Source organism: Melanotaenia boesemani, chromosome 21, assembly GCF_017639745.1.
Source record: "Melanotaenia boesemani isolate fMelBoe1 chromosome 21, fMelBoe1.pri, whole genome shotgun sequence".
NCBI lineage: Eukaryota > Metazoa > Chordata > Actinopteri > Atheriniformes > Melanotaeniidae > Melanotaenia > Melanotaenia boesemani.
In genome coordinates, this window is record NC_055702.1 from 18,117,449 (window position 1) to 18,138,828 (window position 21,380).

The window sequence follows — 21,380 nt, forward strand, 5'->3', positions numbered from 1 at the left end:
ATATTATTAAGTGGGCTTGTTTACCATTCTGCTGCTGTGAACTGTGAGAGACTGACTGGCCAAACACTCTTAATGAGTTTCTCCTCTATCCTCCACACACACACCCACACACGCCTCTCCTCCGGTCTGCTGTAAGAGCAGCGCTTCAGCCACTGGAGGTCATTGTTCCACGTGTCTCCATCTTCAGCTCTCTCATTGTCTCTATTTTCAAAGTTTTGCCAACGCTTTTGCGAGTGTTTATGTAACCGTGTGTGAGTCACTGCGATTCCCCGCTCACCAAACCTGCTCTGTGCACCCAAACAGATTAGCACCTCGCTTGTTAAAACAACAGAGGAAGCAAGGCTGAGAAACGCCTGAATAAAAGAAGGAGATTGGGTCACTGCTCTGTTTGAATGATTAATTCATTTGTGACCTTATTTTCCACGAAAGCACATTTTTGATTCTTGCAAGTAAGCATCTTTACTGTTTTATTCACAGCGGTGCCTCGTCTCGCATTTTTTGTGGACGCCAGGTTGCCATCCTTCTGCGTGTTTTCTGTCATTGAGATGCAGCGTCTCACTACTGATTTGTCTCAGTTTCTCCATTCTTCTCTTTACTTAAGTTGTTTTTTTTTTCCAAGTATAATATCATTGGTGTTGACTCAGTTTTGATGTTTTTGCTCTGTAGAGGAATCAATATTTACACTTCAAGGTTTGAGTTTGGCCGAAAGAGTGCTGTGCTAATTCTTAGTATCAGTGCTGCCTGGTTGTTGCTTCTTGTTGAGAACCCAACAAGATTTGCACCTCTACAGGTGAGTTAGAAATTCATGCTGGTTACTAATGGAATTATTGTTTGACCTTTGACCCCAAGGCCAAAGTCGCTAAGTACACAGAAAGCACATGACTGCAAGTGGATTAACGCTTGATTCTTGGAAGCACTAAAGCTTACTGAGGCAGGAAACCAACGCTGCTACTGCCCTGATTCTGGAGTGCCCAGACAGACTCTTCAAACAAACACACATACATCCACACTCACACTGAGCAGCAAATAGGCAGCCAGGAAGCTAACTGACACCAAGTGACCACGTGTTGTTTTTTTTACAATCAGCTTTCTCTGGATTGTTGCTCACCCAGTCGCACTCTCCTTCGCTCCCTTTCTCATCACAAAGAGCGGCTGTTTTACGAGGTTTGCCAGCAGTAAAAGCCAAGGGTTGGGGGTGGGGGGCACAGAAGGCTGTCAGAGGGGATGTAAATTACACAAATAAAACTCCAGACTGGCACTGAGCTTCCCCCATGAGAGAGACAGAGACAGGAGGGAGTGGGTGAGAGGAGAGTTATTTACTATAACCTCAGAGAGGAGCAAAGGGATGTGGGGCGGGATATAGAGCCTTTACAGAGAAGAAGTAATGAAAGTGAAGACAGGGCAGCAAAAAATATGTAGTTTGTGTGAAGGATAAGAGGTTTGTAGATGACTAGTGTAAATGTTTCCTACTTCCTGTAGATCACATCTAATCTTTTGCTATTGTGGGAGTATAGCAGGGTGTTTTTGTTTGAGTTGATGCCATTATTTAAAGTGAAGATTGGAAAAAAGATTTAAAGAGTACAATTTCCGTGAATAATGACCTCCATCTCATGCATAACCACCACTGCTTGTCCAATCTGTCGTTACACTCCTCAGAGGATATCCTGCATGTTTTTGATTTGCACTGACAATAACACGGTGACACACCGTTCCACATTTCCACCAACATGCAACCAGTTTAGTCTGGAAACTGGTGTTTGACAGTGGGCTGACACCCAAATTGGAGAACGGATATCAGATGTTGCATTTGTACTACAGACTCATACACATAGATGTCTGTTAATAGTGGGTACATGCATGTATTGGCAAGCATGATCTATGTATTAAACTGGGACTGCTAATGTTAGAAATTGCTCATGCTGTGGCTAATGAAATATCAACTATTGCCATGAGAAATATGTCTAGTAGGTCTCATAGTGAAATTTACAAGAAGATTAAATAAAACATACAGCATATTTCCACTGAAAGACGCTCACATACTGAGAGTTTGTTTGTTAGAACAGGACATAAATGTCAGCGCTTGGGCCTCTGACAACGTCACGATAAGCTGAGGAAGTACGCTCGTGTGACCACTCACCCTCATGGCTGCTCAGGATAGGGGCAGACAGCAAAGCAGTTAAGTTGATTATCTAGAATTGTACATTTCCGCTAGCAGCTAAGGAATTAAATGTATGAAGGAGGATGAGAACAACTGTTGGGGGAAAAAATGAGTTGAGTATCAGATATGCACAGAGATGGAAATAAGAAGCAGAAAAAGTCAGGAAGAGGAAATTATGTGTTGAGATGAACACAGACAATAGAGACGGGGGTGAGACGTTAATTCACTGAAGGAAAGATCACAGGTCAGTGGACACAGTAGTAAACTTGTTAACATTACAACAAATCTCACATCAGTACTCTCCAGTGTTTGGATAGAAAAAAATCTGTGTAATTAATTTAGATTATAAATAAAGGGTGGGGTTTTATGAAGACACATAAACTCATCAACCACTTTAATAGGTACATCTTGCTAGTACCAGTTTGGACCCCTTTTGCCTTCAGAACTGTCTTAATTCTTCCTGACATAAATATAAGGCATTGGAAACATTTCTAATAGATTTTGCTCCATATTGACATGATAGCTTCATACAGTTGCTGTAGATTTGTTGGCTGCACATCCATGATGATAATAATAATAATCTCCCACCACATCCCAAAGCTGCTCCATTGGACTGAGATCTGGTGACTGTGGAGGCCATTGGAGTCCAATGAACTCATTGTCATGTTCAAGAAGTCGGAGATGATTTGATCCTTGTGACATGCTGCAGTATCCTGCTGGAAATAGATATTAGAAGATGCTACACTGGTTACAACCAGTGTTGGGCACTTTAATTTAAAAAAGTAATTAATTATAGTTACTAGATGCTTCTCGCAAATAGTAATGGAGTAAATAACAGAGTTATAGCATTATAAGACTTTAGACTAACGGGTGCAACGCAAATCTAACAGAATAAATTACTAACATGAAAACCATGTTAGAATGTCGTGTCTCCGTCTTCTCAGGAAAGGGGAGCTTCACGCGATTCTGGCAGCTTTCAGCCACCATGAAGAAACTCTTTGTTTCTGGTCATAATGAACATTTCTCACAACCTTCTCATCTTTTATCTCTGCGAGGGACAACTGAAAACTGATGTGTGTGATTTCAGTTTAAACCTCTGTTTTCTCCAGTTTCACTGTTGCTGCATGCTTCTGGTCGTTTGTGTGTGTGGTTTTGTGCATGTGTGTTTGGCTCATGACATTTTACTCTTCATCGATCAGTCATCATCAGTTAGGCTAAGCTCCCGGTCAGATGAAAACAGCTTCAGCGTGCAGTGTAACACTAAATGCGTCTTCAGCGGGTCTTAAAAATAATTCAAGGACAACTTGTAGATGGAACATTTTATGCACCTGGTCACAAAAGAACACGGCAACTCTTCGTCTTTGCTTTCAGTCGTATCGCTCCGCCTCCTCTCCACTGTATTAGTTGTAACACAATATAGTCCCAACAGATGTGAAACTTCTGTTCACTCAAAGCAAAAATGAATCTCATCTTACAATAGTAAGACGCTGTCAGTAACATCTTCTCGTCAGTAACGGTAACAGCATTGTAACGATGGAAAAAGTATTAATTAGATTACCCGTTGCTGAAAAAAGTAACGCTGTTACTAATACCGTTTATTTTCACACCGTTTCTCCCATCACTGGTTATAAAGGGAGGATAATGGCCGGTAACAACACTCGGGTAGGCTGTGGCATTTAAACAAAGCTCACTTGGTACTAAGGGGCTCAATGTGCCAAGAAAATATCCTCAATTTTGGTTAGACATACAATTCTTATCAACAAAATAATGTGTGAATTGTATAATTGTGGGGAAATGTGAACCAATGTGTGAATTGTAGCCCTTAGCTGACAGGAGTGCACCCAGTGTGGTCGTCTGATGCTGTAGCCCATCTGTTTATAAGTTTGATATGTTGTGTGTTCAGATATGATATCCTGCATACACTGGCTGGTTATGTTACTGTTGCCTGTTTGTCATCTCCAACCAGTCTGCCTATTCTCCTGTGAACTCTCAACAAGGCCTTTTCATCCAGACAACTGCCACTCACTTTGTGATATTTTCTCTTATTGGACCCTTCTCTGTTAACCCGATAGATGGTTGTGTGTAAAAATCCCAGTAGATGAGCCGTTTCTGAAATTCTCAGGTCAGCCCATCTGGCATCTACAACCATACCACATTCAGAATCTCTTAAATCTCATTTATGCCTCATTCTAATGCTCGGTTTGAACTTCAGGAACTCATATTGACCATATCTATATAACTAAATGCATTGAGTTGCTGCCATGTGATTGACTGGTTAGATATTTGTGTAACAAGCGATTGAACAGATAATTATCAGTGTTTACTGAGAAAAAAAATCCATTTATCCTGTTAAACAAATATTACATCAATCTATACTTTTTTTCTACTATTTGGTTGACAAGAATTGAACCTGCAACCACTGCAAAGGGGCCAGGACACACACACCACCTGGATGTAGGACTTTATTTTCTTTGTGTTATTCTGCCGTCTATCAGTCTGTTGCAGCTTGTTTTTTTTTTTGTTTTTTTTTAACCTTTATTTAACCAGGTAAAAAAAATGTTTGAGAACCAGTTCTCATTTGCAAACATGACCTTGTTTTCTAATAACCTGAAAAATGTAGAAAAGTATATATTGAAAGGGAAATAAAGAGCCATATTTGTATGTGTTCATACTTGGTCTGTTATTATGACCCATTATGCCTGAGAGCTCTGCTTTGTCCCATTCTTGGAAGTAAGTACTTACCTCTTTGAAAATGGCTTGCCTTTTTTAGTCTTCAGTGTAGTGTTTTTCTCCTACTTCAAAATAAGAAGAAAATTAGTCTATTTTGACATATACAGTCCCAGTTAAAAGTTTGGACACATTACCCATTAGTGAATGAGTGGATGTGTCCAAACTTTTGACTGATGCTGTATCTGTCACGTTGGCATTAGTTGCAAGCGAATGTGCAACAAGCAAACATGCTTATTGTTATTGTACTTCTTTTGTTTATCTTGATTCACTTAACCTTTAATCTGAATGTTAATGGAAGATAACATGGAAGAACTCACAAAACCTGTGTTTTGTTTCCTGTTGACTTTAGAAAAATGTGAACAAAGTTCAGAGTAGAATTGTTAAGGGGATTTTATATGTCACTTAGTTCTAATGCCTCACAGGATCTAAATTCCTGTAAAGTTTCTCATAGACGGGGAGTTCACTTATAGGTGGTGTTCCTCACACTGTTAAAAAAAACAATGCGTAATGCTCACAAGATTATGATAAAAGAAATGCCAACCAACATTTTAGAAAAATAAATATATAAGACTACAGTTTTCAATCTTAATATCAAACCCAACATTTTTCACTTCCATTAGCCTCGGTTCCTTTGCTGTCGCCTGTGGGTCACCCATATTGTGTGGTTTTGCTTTGGGACAACAAATACACCCTTGATGATGTGTCCCACTCAGCTCTTTTGCCAGCTGACTGAGTTTTGGCACACAGAGGGACAGAGAGATAGAAAGGGGATGGGTCCATTGTTATGTCTTTGCTGGAATGATCGTGCACCTGCATGTTGCTGATGGTGGGATTTGCTGCACGTACACTGTTAGTGTGTGTGTGTGTGTAGGGGGGTGCTAGTGGTTGATTGTAATGACTGTAATTTGGAAAACAATAATTGGAGGTATTATTTGACTTTCACTGATTGTCAGCCCATATCTTTTGAAGCAGACCTTTCAACTAGCTTGAAATAGCTGGTATCTGCTTTCAACTCACTCAGCATCTGCAGAAGCTGAACTGTAGCTGTGACATGCACATGAGCAGTCTTGGGCGTCTTCGGCAATAAGGCTACCATTGCTCAGCAGAAGCCTTTCTGACACAAATTAGGATTATAACTTCACTTCAGCCTGCAGTGCCCTGGCTATTTGCGTGCAGCTGACTGTTACATTAAAATCTTAGCAACTGTCTCAGCACCATGCCTGTGGGGGATTCTGTGAGTGTGAGGGTGTATATGTGTCAGCACTGGCATGAGAGAAGCAACATAAAAGAATATAGAATAGAACAAAGCACAGCAATGCCACTGCCAGCACTTTGTGTGGTAAGAAGAAATCTAATCAGCTGAATTAATGCATTAAATACAAAGTCATTACTTGTCATGTGTTGCATCACACAAAACTAATGTAGGGAATTCAGGTCACCTTTTGCCTGCAAAACAGGTGATTCTTTAAAAGAAGCTCTTAGAGCAGTTAAACTGTACACAAAGTAGAAATACATAAAACAAACAGAATAACTCACGCATCACATTTTGTTACCAGAAAGCTGAAACCCTCTGTCAACACACAACTCCAGACTACAGCAGGCAATCAGGTGTTGGATGGAGGATGTTTGCTCACCTATGTTTTCTAAGATGAGTGTGTGTATTGGGGTGATGCCGTTGAACAGAAAACACTGTTTTATAGACATTAAATACAGGATGAATATTTAACAGTAATTTACTGTTATATTGATTTACTGTTGTTGGCATACTAGTTACTGAATATCTGTTAAATGCATGCCATGCTTACATATACTGTCCTTATTTTGCTGCTGTGCATGCATTTTCATCCTCCTTCATACTAACAGGGTTATTTTATGTGAATTTCTATTTGGGACAGATGAATGTCAACAGATCCATTATCCTTTATCTGAACTCCTCAGAGCGGAGCGAGGGAGAGAGTGGATGTGGATGGTTCAGTGGACGGATGGATGGATGATAGAACATTAGTGTCCTATGACACACTCCCGTTAACTGTCACTTTCTGTCCTTTATGAATTATTCACAGAGTTTCTGCACTTAATAGTTGCCATCTCCTATGCTGGAAAACTAGAAACACCCCACCCTTCAATATCACACAAATATGTGAAGTCTTTACCTTTTACACACAGTAACCTTATTTTAAAATCTGTTTTTAGTAATTCCTGTATAATGAAGTTGCAGAAATGTGTGAACACCAGTGTATTGAAAAGTGGTAACCTGGATTACACAGTGACGAAGTCGCTTACACAATCCGATTGGCAGCTATTGCCACACAAATGCAAAAACACACTAAACTGCATTCACATATCAGACATATTGATGTCACTCATTTTGCAATATAGGGAAGTTGCAGCAAATGAAGGAAATGTAGAAATCTTAAGTTATTACACTACTTTTAACATCACTTACTGTATTTGTCCTGTTGCCAGTGTTAAAATTCTTAGAACTTGTTGCAATATCAGTGTCAAAATGCTTTAAAGTTAAGTGAAACATGTGGTGAAACATGCCTACTCCCTTTTCACTGATAATAAGCAGTTATAGGAATTCATTTTAGCCGTTACAAGGTAAACAGAGATGGTGTGGGAGAGAAGAAGGGGGGCCATGGATCTGCACCTCCCATCACAGATGTTTGGTTGAAGTGGATCCAGCACTCACACATTCAGAAGGCTTAGCAGTAGATTCTTGCATCTCAGAGCTATTAAATCCCTTCACCAGCAAACCAAAGTGCTTTTAATGGCTGGAATGCAGGAACAGCAACCTTCTTGCATCACTTAAGTATTGCACATGACCCTCAGACAGGCAAACAGCTGTTGTTTCAGGGCCTATTCTTCTGACTATACATCCATACATTTAGATATAGTTTTAATTAGCCAGATCTGTGCTAATGTTCTTAAAAAATAACAGATTTACAACGGTTTGATTTTTCCTTTAAAATTGCTTATTTAGTTTTATTTTTATGCTGTTGCTGGATTCTATTTTTACTCTACATTATAAGAGCAGTTTTGACCTAACCTTGTCACGATGGTGACCCTTATCTGTAGTAACAGCTGCATTGGTGGGGCTAACGTCCTGGACCGATGAGGGTGCTGCATGAAGGGAAGAAGGGAGGAAGAGGGTGATGGATGGGCTATCCATGGGGACAGGGAGATGGAAAGAGTTGGGCTGTTTGCCAAGTAGGTTAGAGGTGTTAGTGTTGATGTCTGCTTGGTTGCATAGAAACTTCTCCAGTGTCCAAACACATAGACCTGGAGCCATGCACAGCTCTGACCAAAGAGTGTCTAGACACCTTGACACTTCGGAGATGGGTTGCTGACCGAAATATGCATCCCTTGTTTATTCACTACTAACTACAATCACACACCTCCACTCTTACCTCAGCACAAAAAGCTGCCAAGTGATTTTTTTAATTCATTTTTAAGCTTTAATGCTGAGATCCACGTTGAGGCATTGCAGCTACATCTGGCCAGATCACAGTCTGCAAAGATTATTTGAAACATTACAGCATAAGTGAGCTGTGTATAAGCTAAAATTAATTAAACTGATTAGCACAGTCTAACTCAGGGCAGCTACACTATAAAAAGGAGGCGTTAAGGGCAAACTTGTCTATTCTGGTTCATGGTTTTGTTAACAACTTACATAAATAATCTCAGCTGTGAAGTCCTTCTTGCACTTTTTCACACATTTTTCTTTCACCCTTTTTTTTTTCATTTCCCCAATTAAAGATGCAAACACTGATACAAACACACACATGTACACACACAGAAACACATGTTCACACAGACTTTAGTACACCATCTCTGAGGCTTAGTCTTTACTTTTTTTGCAAGTGTTGTTGGCAGCTCAGATGGAAAGACAGGAGAAGCTCCAGAGACAGCAGAGAGAGGGGAAGAAAGGGAGGCAGAATGGGGCTCTCCATCATGCTGTCAGTAAGGTGAAGCTTTAGCCTTAGCGTGGAATAAAGAGTGTTTTTAAAAGGTGCTCCGAGGTGCAGCAAAGATGAGTCGGATAAATGACTTCTCTTTTTCATTCAAAGAGCCCAGTAAAGCCCACAGGGTCACTGTGTGTGCATGTGTGTGCGTGTGTATGTGCAGAGAGGCAGGAGGAGGAAGAAAGAGGTGTGTGCGCAAGTATATGAGGAGGCATTGAGACAGCGTGCATGCTTTTGCCTGGAGTTTGTGCTTGAGAATGCATGCAAAACCCAGACTTTTGACATGGTCAGCTGATGTTTTTGTTACTCCTGACATTATAACGTATTATTTTTTTCTGGCTGTTGCCCCTCTCCTTTCACCACTGACTGGGAAAAGTAATGTAGTTTAGAGGGGCCGTGTAAGGTGGAACAATGGCTCCAAAATATTGAATAAGGACTGAAAGGGAGCCACGGCCTGAATGACAATAGGCCAGAACTGGGGGTTAAGACTGATGATGTTGGGGGGGCAGATGCTCCAGATTGATGATAGATCTCCACTAGTTAAATATTATCAGGTTTCCCTTTTTTATGTATCAACCCCCCTCCTGTCTTGGTATCATGCAGAGAATGGCAAGATGTGGCCAGATAATGATCTGCTCCTCTGTGACTTTCTCTTTTTGTATCAGCCTATTTACTTACTTTTGAGACACTCCCCTCTCTATGGGTGCACAACACAGATGGCTTGCGTAGCCATGGTGACTGCCAATGGATGCCATCACCCCAAAGCTACACCATCCTTTTAAAAAAAAGGTGGATAATTTCAGCTTTTTGATATAGCGCAGTGATTCTACAGTAAAAGAAAAGGGCTTTTTTATTCATTTAGATTAAACAAAATTAAGCATAGCTCACTTTTGCACTTCTTTATTCCTACATGTGTCGGTTCAGATCTGTTTATTGGAGAAGTTGCAGTCTTTGAGAGTATAGTGTCAAAGAGATTGCAGTGATATGTGTAATATTGTTAAGTAACAGTACAACAGCCTCTCTGTGCTGAGAGATACGGGTGCATGTTTTGGCATATGAAAAGCCATGTGATGCTGGTCATGTTTTCAATACTTCCCTATTTTACCCCAGAGTTTGTTTGTTTTTTTGTTACCACCTATATTCAACCAGCCGGAGCCTGGGAGCAGAAAGTTTGACATTCACGTCAGTTTCAGCAGCAGCTCTTTGAGTTTTTGTTGTCAGAACCTGACGAGAAGCGAGCCTCTTTTCTGCTGCCTGTGGCTGAGCTGATTAAACCCACAGACTGCAGAAGCAACCACAACACAAAGAAAGCTACGCTCTAGTGGGACAGTATTGACTGTCAGTGTTGTCCCAATCTCTCAGATGACCCATATGCACCTCTGGGACTTAACTCTTCGCTTTAATATACATAAAAACACACACTGGAGAGCTGGGCTGGGGTGTGTGGTGGGCAGTAACAAAAGAGGCAGAAAGCATTCCTTATATCTCTCTTAAAAAAAGGCCAATGAAACAACTCTTGGTCACCCTCATTTTTTTTTGCTCTCTTTAAATGTGGCAGAGCCATCTATTCCATTAACCCTCCACCTGATACCTCCCCAGGTTAGAATTAAGCACATAACCACCTCCATCTCTCGAAAACCTTTCAGTTAAAGGCAGGGCAACAGGGGCCACAGTGGCAGGGGCATTTGTCATACTCTGAGCTGCGGCAGTCTGTTCCTCTGCCGAGGACTTTTGTTGTCCCCAGTTCCCAACTTGCTGGCTAAGCAGGGGGTTTCACATGTTTCATTAACATCTGAATTAGTGCGTCACTTTTGAACACTTCACTTTACTTTAGGGATTGTGCATCTACACAAACATACATGTTCTTAAAGCATTAAAATCATCATCAGCATGGAAAGTGTCCAGGAGAAAGCAGTCAGTTTTACGACAGAACAAGGCAGGATTAAAGCTGTATTACACATACCCCCCACCCCACTCTAACCCACACATGTGCACATGCGCATGCACACACACCACAGCGCCAGTGAGTGTTGAGTACATATTGAGCCTGCGGTTATCCAGTGTGTATGTGTGTGTGTGTGTGTGTGTGTGTGTATGTGTGTGTGGGAGTCATTGAGGCTTTGAGCAACAAGAACAACAATCGGTGTGCCCTGCCTGGTGCTGGTGTTAGGGGCACCGCTCAAGTGTAGGTCACTCGCAGAAGTGTTATAATGCTTTGGGTTGGGCACAACAAGGCAGAGGGCAATCCACTTAAAGCGAACCACCAAACCTCCCCCTCCTCCCTTCCACCTCCTCTCAGATCCCTTCCAGCATCACACTTCTGCATGGAAAACGGCAAATTGGCCCTCAGTAGCACTTCAAATTCTAAAGAGAGCGAACTTGGCGAGAGGGCGGAGGGAAACACGTGGCTTCTTTAATAGAAGGCGATGCTGACAAACAGGCAACAGAGGCTAAATCAAAGATCAAAAACTGTATTTTTTTATATATATGTATTGTTTGTGTTTTTTTTCTGCATTCTTGTGCCCCTTTGTGCAGTGCTGCAGGTGATCATCTTTAAATTACCCTCCTAATACTGTTCGCCGTGACTGCTTCTTACTCATTACCCAGTTACAGTTAAAGAGCAACGTGATGTCGTTTCTTTCAGTTGCAGTCCTTACTCGGCAGCTGCTGCATGTCAGATAAAAAAGAAATGTTGCAGAAAATGTACAGTGAAGTGTAACAGAATGACTGTGCTTTGAAAAAGAGCTTCTTTTATCTAACTTAGAGGGATTTTTTCCCTCATCCTTCTAGCTGGCTTTCTGAAATGTTTATGTATGTTTGACAATAATGTGCTCAATCTTTCCCCATTTTAAAAGTCAGTTTCATTTTATTTTCATTTTTGTTTTTATCTTACCTCATAAATTTCTTTAGGTTTCCTGTTGAAAGGATACAGAAAATAAAATGGACTCTTTACTACTGAAAGTGTACGTAGACAGATCTCATCCAAGAAGACCTTTTTGTTCAGCGAATTTCAATTTTTTTTTTTGTAGTAGATAACCATTTTCATCTTTTCCCTTTTGGACAATACCTTAAATAGCTGGTAGTCATCCTGTAGGAGTCCCCAGAACTGTTTGGTCCAGTTTTGCCTTTGGTTTCTCCTTGTCCATGCACTTCATTCCCCGTCTCTTTTGTCTTTCCTAATGGAATTAGATCTGTGTCCAACTGTACGTACTAAGTGACTCCCTGTTTTTGACAGCTAATGGGGGCAGTTCCAAGTCTGGGATGACTGATATTGAGATATCCCTCCTCCAGGGTAACATCCATTGCAATTTTCTCTTGATTTGCTGAGTGATGGCCTTTCTGCAAAAGAACATAGGCCTAATGATCATTGAGGAGATGGGCTGTCTAACCTAAAGCTGTAGACTGTGGAAGATTACGAGCTATACTATAAGCCACCCACCGCCCCTCCCTTCTCCTTCTCTCCCTCTGCTGAGGTATTTCCAGAATGCCGCCAGCCACGATGGATTTATGAGTAGGCCATACTTTGGTAAACACTGATGGTGGGCAGCTTTGTCTTCCCCCAGTGATATAGTGAAGGTCCCCATAAAAATGGGGAAACCAGGTTACGGCCACCATAGAGCTCAGCTAAACAATAAAAGGCTTTATGGGCAGATATGGGCCTGTACCATAAATGCTGGAATCTGTTGTCGGAAGGACATTAAAGGGATAATGATTGGGAGGGGGGATGCTTTCACAAAGATCCATGCAGCCACTAAGAGGGTCTTTTTAAAGAAGGCACACACACAGACACACAAGCATGAAGGACAGCCAAGCACCAATTTTGAGCTCAATAGAATAGTTTAACTTTGGGTCAGGGTTTATATTTGTGTGTGTGTGTGTGTGTGTGTGTGTGTGTGTGTGTGTGTGTGTGTGTGTGTGTGTGTGTCTAGTAGACTGACGGAAAGGAGGATGAAGTGATGCAGTGCTCATCGATAACTAGAGCTTGTTCTCATCGAAGGGGTCGAGCCCTCATTTACAGATTGGCTCGCTGTTGGGGAGCACAGCTGTTTGGTTTGGCGCTTGCTGCCTGTACGACTGCACAAAACCAGCTGTGCAAACAAACACACACACAGAAACTATAAGGGCAGTGAGAAGAACAGCGTGGTAACAAGACAAGTTGTGGAGTTTCAGGAAGACTTGAAAGCAAACATGCACCGAGGCAATCCCAGGCAAGCACTCAGGGGAGATGTGATCCTGGCATGAGGAAGTTGGCTGCTAGGCCTGTCCAAGCGGTAAGAGTGGGCGTGGGGGGTTGGGGAGTTGGGGGATTATGGCGCTGATCATCACAGTCGTAGGATAATGTGTCATGATGCTACTAGGTTTGGACTCAAGATGACTCAGAATTCCAGGGATGGGTACAAACTTTTATTTGTTTACAATGTAAGGAATGTGCAATCCGGGTCTTCTAAGTTCAGGCTTCTGTGAATATGGAGACAGATGTTAGTAGGCAGGGGGCGGCAGGTTACAGTGCGTAATGGTGTGGCTGACGTACCAGCAGAGTTAGATCCAGCGGGAGAGGGAGGAATCCTCAAGCTCAGAGCCACGGGAATCCGGGGGGGAAATCTGCTGCGTGCTGTAGGAGAAGCTGCTGAGCAAAAGAGGGGTTAGTATCTGGATAGGTTGAACTGCCGGCCAGGCTGACAGAGTGGGAAACGAGAATCCTCGTGGGGGTTAGGGGGAGTAGTCCGTAATCCGTAATCCAAGTCCAATAATCGATTCCAGAGGTCCAGAGCCAGGAGATCCAAACAGAGACAGGCAGAGTACCAGACAGGGGCAGGCTGAGGCAGAATCCAAATCCAAGGCAAACGGGTCAACAACAGACGGGCAAACAGGCTGAGAAATAAGGGCTGGAAGCGTACAGGGTAGAACCAAGACGATCTGGCAACTGAGAGATGAAACAGGCAGGTATATAAAGTGCTCAGCGCAGGTGGAGCGCATCAGTAATCAAGCCAGCGTGCGGGGAAGATGCCTTCAGGGTAGCTGGGAAAAACCGGCTCCGAACCACGGAGCATGACATAATGCTGCTGACGTGCACGGAGCTTTGTCCCATAGCTTGACAGAGTCCTGAAAAGACACTATCTTTACCATAGGATATCTCACTGTCTCTGAGATCAGGACACATTTCAGCTCCTTACAGTCTTTCCTTTCTTCTGTCTTCTCTTCTGTCTCTCCCTGCACTTCTTTATTAGGTCGCCAGAAAGATTTAAGAAAGATAGAAAGCTTTGCAGAGGCTTGTCCCAACTTCTTTTATCGTCTGGGCATTAGCCATCTGCTGGCACATGTGCAAGGAGTGCTCGGGGGGAGGTGTAGTACTAAGAGCCTGTGTTTGTGTAGTAGCGACAAAAGCAGACAGGAACTCTAAAATTAGGGCCTGACCATTCTAACTTGAACATGTCTGGCCTTATCTTGTCAGGAGATGGCTTTTACCCAAGCCAAGTGTTGTCCTGGTGATACGGCAGGTCTGTTCTGTTTTTTTTTTTTTTCTTTTTTTTTTTCTAAAGCTTGCTAAGTGTCTCCAGGCAGCCCGAGCTCAGCAGATTTTTCCATGACTTAAGACAATTTGATTCTGTTTTGATTTGAATGTCCACTCCAATAAAGAACACACTATGCAGGAAGTGTTTATAGCCTCAGAGAGATGAAGCGTCTTCAGAGTGCAAGAACACAAGGTTCAAGGGACAGCTGATTGCAGATGTTGATGGATTATCTCCAGAATCTGCAAAACACGATATGTTTTATATATAAATATATATATATATATATATAAACACAAGAGCTTAACTAAGGTCTGCTCTGAAATTGTTTACTCCACTTTGTACATTTGCAGAGAAGGTCTCCTTCCCCCATTGATCATGCACAATAATCCAAATGACAAAACAGCCTATTGTTTGTTCTAACCCATCGGCTCATCTCCTTGGGGAAGGAATGGCAAGAGAAGCAGTTTTTACTGCTTCCTAACACCACTGATTGGACTGAGAGAGAAGGAGAGTGGGGGCTGTAAAAATAGTTTGACACCCTCAAGGTCCAGACAGCAAACTCCTCTCCGCCTTTGCCCATAAAACTCTTTGAATTTCCCTCCCAAAAACCTTCTCCCTCTCTGCCCCTCTCCTCCCATCTCTTTGCTGGACTCTCATTTACAGCTTTGCCTCAAATCAAGGATGCTATGATTACCATTCGTGGTGTTTCTAAAATTATTTTTAGCTACGTAACCATCGATTTATGCAAGCGCTCCTAATCTGAATGCTGATCCAATGAGGTCCCACCATCAGTTTGCCGGGGTTGTACACATCCACTGTTTGAGGCCTGGACTCCACATCAGAGGCTTGACTGTCAGTGACAACTTAAGAGACTGAGATGCAGTCTCATCCTCCCTAGTTTTGCTGCACTAAAGTACTTTTTCATGTTCTCAGGAGTGTGGTGCTTGTTGATGCCGGAACGAGTACAACCACCTGGACTGGTGTGTTAATGGTCTGAACCTCCGATTGCTCTTAAGCTCCCTTCCTCCCTCTCTCTCTCTCTTTCTCTCTTTCTTTTTTTTTAATAACAGTCTTTACACTGTCATGAAGTCATGCAGCATCTTTTACTTTCTGTGTTTGTGGCACTAGTTGTCAGGTGTTTCAGCAATTACGTGAATGCATTCTCATACACTGCAGAGTATGCATGTTCTCCCAGTGACTGAGTGGGTACTTAAGTTTCATCCCACCGTCCACAGACATCCATTTTAGGGTAATTTGTGATTCTAAATCAGCTGTTTGCACAAGTGTGAAGCTGATTTCTCCAAGGCTGGGTTGTTGGACCTCTGTTTGTAAAGCACAGAGACAAAAGTTGTTGCACTTCTGCGCTGGCAGTGAAGTGAAGCCCCTTTCACACATGCACTGCTTTCCCTCATGCATTTTTTGTAGTATTTTGAGACAGAAATCTAATTAGGTTGGCGGTAGTAACATATCTGTATTACTTTCATCATGGCAGATGTGCAAACTGCTGCATCAAAGCGCAGACATGGAGCAGCATTGTGAAAACTACAATCCTTCATGGTTTTATCTACAATATTTAGCTGCAGTATTGAGTGAGTTTTGGAGCTAAATGAAAGAAAAAGTGTTAAAGCTGAAGCTTCTGCTCTCTTCCCATTTAACAATATTTTCAACTGATCCTATCTGCTTGATATGAATTCTTATATGAAAGTTAAAACTTAGATTTTAGTAGCATTCATTTGTATAAAAAAAATGTTCAGCTGCTTTGAATGACAATCACCAAATACTTGTTAGGCCAGTATAACAAAAAGTAAAGTAGTGATTTATAAGTGATACATAAAGACGATAACATGCTCCAACTTGTAAATGTTATAAAGTGCCTTTTTTCACCATTTTTACTGGCAGGTTTGGATGACGCATCTTCAGCATCAACAGAAAAGAGACAAATGTGTGAATACCATCACACTATCAGACTGATTAAGCCACTAAGGTTACTGATTGAATATGTGAAAGAAAGTGTGAAAGGAAAAGCTTGCAGGACAATGTTTTCATGTCTGATTCTGCAGTACCTGCTCGCTATTTTAAAGCACACTCTGGGACAGCATCATATGGCCTCTGCTAGCTTAGTTTTAATCTATAAAGGTAAAAAATCGTAGCATAACATTTTTTAGTAGCATTTTAGTGCAACTTCTGGCTGCATTTCATGATGGACCTGCCAACGCAGCATAAACAAAGTACATTTCTGTATATAGTGTGTGTTATGATTTAATTTATCCTTAACCTTCCACATATATTTAGTTTTGTTTCATTTCAGAGCCACTTCCTTCTGTAAAATAAAGTTGTGGGAAAAGATCTTCTTTTAGTCTTATCTTTTACTCCTCCCTCCTCTATTAAGTAATGATCAACACTCTGTTATGCTTGTCGCATGCAATCACAGGGTATCTCCCAAGAATGAATGTACTCCCCTTGGAGAAGAAAACAGTCTGGAAAATTAGCATTTTCTGACAGCCATTACTCATAGAACTAATCCTGTCAAGGAATGTGTGGCTATCAATGAAAGCAAAGGGTCACCATGGCCTGGGCCTGCACACTGGCTCTTATCAGGCCGGGTAAACACACTGGGGTCTGCATTAAATAAGTGTCACAGTCAGTGGGGGCGGAGCAGGCAACGGCCCCCACCCCACCAGTCTCCACGCTGATAATCCTTTTCAAAAACTGTGCTGGTCAGACCCAGCTGTGGCCCGTGGCTCAGGTGTAGGGATGGCGGGGGAGGTGGGGGATTGTTCTGTAAATTTACCATACCAGTTAGTCAGGTTTTTGGCCATATCAACACTAACACAGATACGTCTGAAAATGCTACCATGTTTTAAAAAATGTTCTGTCCACTCAGATGCTGAAATATTGTGTGTCAGCAAACGTAACTCCCTTCAGTGTTATTTCTTTAGAACATTTAAAATAATTTCATTAGAAAAGGTTGATGACAGCTGCAACATTTAAAGGAAAAAAATTGTTATTGTGTAGCTCTGTAGCATGAAATAGTTGGATGAACAGATTATTCAAACACATCCAGTTGGGGAAAGGGTAGAAAAAAACCCTCATTATCTATTTTTCTTTCTCATATGATCTATTCAGCTGCCTTTGTTGAAGTCTTCCATGTCTTCTTTAAAGTTTTTTTTATAACAGTAATGCACAATTTAGTCTGTACCACATCCTTCTGATTTAGTTTACTTGATCCGTACCAGGTTATGGAAACATATCTAATTAATGTTTTCTTTTTGGTGACATTTTAAAACATAAATGAAAAAGCTGCAAGAACATGTTCTTACATGTTTCTGACTTTGTTAAGGACATCCCAATCAGTGATGAGGTTTGTTTAAATTGAGGTTTTGATTATTACATTTTCAAATCTGTCTTCCAGATTTAACGCCTGTATGTTCTGATTAGTTTGTGACTAGTTTAGATTTGCAGCAGTGATATTTTCATCACCGGTCTTTGAAACAGTCAGCATCATGCCTTTAAAGGTCTGCTGTGGTGTTTTGGTTTTTTTTGGCACAAGCTCAAACCTTATGCATGAAACATCTGCATGTTTCCATGAAGAGCTGCAACAATGTCCTGTGGAATGTTGCAGAGTTAAAGGGAGAGTAACATTTTGTAATGCGACTCAGAGGCAAAACAACTTCCTGGACTTTACTCCAGCTGTAAGTAAACTGAGAAAAGTCTGAGTTACTATGACTGGGTGACTTTGCCACTTTTGTTTCTCAATGTGCGCTGTGTGAACCGAGGCGCCTCTGTGGGCAGCACTTGAGGAAAAGTGTAATGGCGTTACTCCGCGTGTACAAGGTGGGAAACCTTGAATAATGTGGGATGAGAACAAACCAGAGAAGTGAACCCGAGTCAGCCAGTGGGTCACCAGGGGGTGAGGCTGCCTTCTTCCCTGGGTTCAAAAAAAGTTCAGCAGCATAGCATTAGGCAAATTAGGGAGACAGCGACTGGGGGAGAAAAAAATCAGAGGGTAGAGACTGATGAGAGCATGGGGGTCAAATTAGTTGGAAGGAGGAGCCCAAATAAAAAGTCAGAACTGAGGAATAACTTCCAGGAAAAAAAGAGCAAGAGAGATGCATGCTGTGGCAGCGCTCATTATGTCCGTGAAGTCCCTGTAAAGATATGAAAGACTAATTACTGAGCTTATATAACTTAATCATGTCCTCAAATACATTCCTATTTAAAGCCCCCGCTGCTCAGTTTGAGTGAGGGCGGCGGGCTCCCCCCTCATTGCCTCATGCAGGGGCCTGTGTACAGAGAGGGAGATCCATGATGACGTCCCTGAAGGGGTTAAACGTAGGAGCAACGCCTGAAAGGCACTGAGGGGAGGCAGAGAGAGGGGGAGAGAAGCCCAGTGGAGGTGGAGCTAAAGCCCTCAGCTGCTGCGCCTTGTCACATTTCTGCAGGATATGATAGTCGCTCGGTTCGCTGTGGGAATGATTCAGACTTCTCGCTCCAAATACTAACAAGGCGGTGCTGCATGTTTCTGCCGGACCTGGATGTCGGAGAGCAGGGTCTGGTTGAGGAAGGCGGCTTGTCGAGAGACCGGTTAATTTGGGTGCTGACAGGAGTCCACCCACGGCGGGCGCTAACGGGACAACCAACCGTAACCCAAAGGACGAACTAGGCTACAACTCCGCGGAATTTCCTCTGTGATATTTGCGCCTACATCATATCTATAAATGCCGCGTGTTACCGACACTGACTAAGGAAATTTCTATTATTTTTTTCCCCTTGGAATTTAATTCGTACCCCCCGTCTCTTTGTCGTCTGGATAGAGCCTCATATGTTCCTCTGTGTTTGAGAAAGGCCGACAGGACCGATATATTCTGCTGAAGTTAGTCAGTGCATTTTATTTATTGTGTGTGTCGCGCTTTCTGCGCTTGGACACAATGCTGCCTGTTCTTGTAATTCACCTTTTCCAACTGAGCGAAGCCGATTAGGCTGTTTCATACACTCCTGTCTGTTTTCAGTCAGTAAAAAATATGCCAAATAATCAAATGTCCCCGCCGTGTTTGGATTTATCACTTTTGCCTCGATTTTGATGCAGTTGGACCCCCTCAGATTCTACCTCTGCTGGCGGCGAGCTGAAAACCCACAAGGCTCGGCTGTGCCTGCGTGCGCGACTACACTTGGTTTTCTGATAATATTTTCCTGCCGCCTCTCCTGCTGCGTATGATGTACGAGAGTGTGGACGTTGTGGGACTGAATCCCAGCCCGAACCCATTTTTAATGATGGATTACTACAACCAGAGCAGAGGATGCTTGATCCCAGAAAAAGGACTGGTGCCCGGAGCGCCCCATCCGTACAGCACGTCCATCAGAAACCAGCACTGGAACGGCTCCAATCACTGTAGGTGTCTCCCCAACTTTATTCCACTAATTGGAGGGGGAGGGGGGGATTAAAGTCTGTGTTTTTATCTGTAAACCTGTTTTCTGTTGGACTATATTTCCACATTTTCACAGATATGGTTGAAATAGCCCCAGTAATGCCTTTTCTCCAAACAATGTGAAAACCAGAATATGTGCCGAACACCGCTGCTTGTCATCACCAACAGCGAGTTTCCTCACAGCAATATATAGACTTGACCCACTTTTGCGTTTCTTCCTTTTTTATGTTTCAGAATACGACTGAGTTTATATATATATATATATATATATATATATATATATATATATATATATATATCCACCCAATAATGTTATTTTTAGCAAAGCATGAATCATTTTCAACTCACTGTGCTCCCATTAAGGATTTTAGAGGTTAATATTAAAGGTGCATATTCAACCTGCGTCTAAAGGTCTTGCATAAGAATACAAGTAATAATAAGATGATTGTTTATCAGCTCATGCCCCCAGGAGGCAAGGATGACATACTCTCTGACATGTCTATAAATAGCATCTCAATTTTAAATGGTGCTTTTATGATATGAGTTCAGATCAGTGATTTATTTATTTATTATGTTTTGTTTGTGAATGTGGATTGAGCAACCACCAGCAGCCATGGGGATTTCTTTTTACTGATACATCTGCTACAACAAGAGAGTTTTATTGCAAGAACAGAGCATCACACAGGCCCGTCCCATTCTTCACCTCAAAGGAGCTGCGCTGCACGATGCTTAAACAGGCCTTTATAGAAGAGATACTCCTGTTGTCTTTCACTGCTGTAGGAGCGTAAAGAAGGCAGGAGTCTCCACAGGCTCTTAAGGGCCAATTTCCTCCTCGTCTCAAGACTATAGAAACATGTGACAAAAGGAAATTTAGACGGGAATTTCTGATGTTTGACAGCAATAACAAAAGCACCCAAAACAGTTTTTTGTTTGTATTGTAGTCTGTCTCCATCTCAGTCTGCCACTGCTTGTTTTTCCAAGTCAGATGAGATTAGAGTTTCCTCCTGACTAAAGAGACAAATCATTTTCAAAGCAGATATCCAGCAAGCTTAAGAGTATTTATTGAACTGGTGCACTAAACGGCTCTAGTGGCGGCATTGATTCAAACCATGTGAGCTCGTCTGAGGGAGTCTGTGGGGGTTTGGCCCAGGAAAAGACCTCTGATCCCTCAACTCCACATTGTTTTGCTCAAAGGAAGAATTGCAAGGGGAGTGTGGGTTGGTGGGGGTAGCATATCTGCTCTTTGCCTTACTGCTTGAATGTAATATTTAAAAAAAATAAAATAAATGCACATCCAGGGGATGTTGGTGGGGGAATGTAGAGAGAGACTTCATCTGTTAGTGTCTTCACGTGGCTCCCAGGCTTATTGGATCATATGGGTAGAAAACTAACAGACAAGATGACAAGATTTCTTTTTCACCTCCTGTTTTCAAGCAGGAATCCAATGGTATGTTTCTCTGCAGAAGCTATTGGAATTTGCTGGTAGACATGTTTTTTTTTTTTTTTTTTGTTTTTTTTTTTTGTTTTCTTTTTTACCCCCTCTGTCCTTTTTCCTTTTCTGGTCCTCTGTTTTTCCAGCCTTTCCACA

General features: G+C 42.0%; 1 protein-coding gene across 4 annotated transcripts in view; it reads left to right on the top strand.

Annotated features, from left to right (window-relative positions):
• raraa (retinoic acid receptor, alpha a) overlaps positions 1 to 21,380 on the top strand; it is a 134,721-nt gene that overhangs the window by 81,187 nt on the left and 32,154 nt on the right. The window contains exon 1 of one of the 4 annotated variants that reach the window (XM_041973127.1): positions 18,780 to 19,755. The exons of the other annotated variants lie outside the window; for them this stretch is intronic. Coding sequence (XP_041829061.1) covers positions 19,578 to 19,755 — 178 coding nt within the window. The 5' untranslated portion in view covers positions 18,780 to 19,577. Of the gene's footprint in view, positions 1 to 18,779; positions 19,756 to 21,380 lie in introns of those variants that run through there. 4 annotated transcript variants of the gene reach the window in all.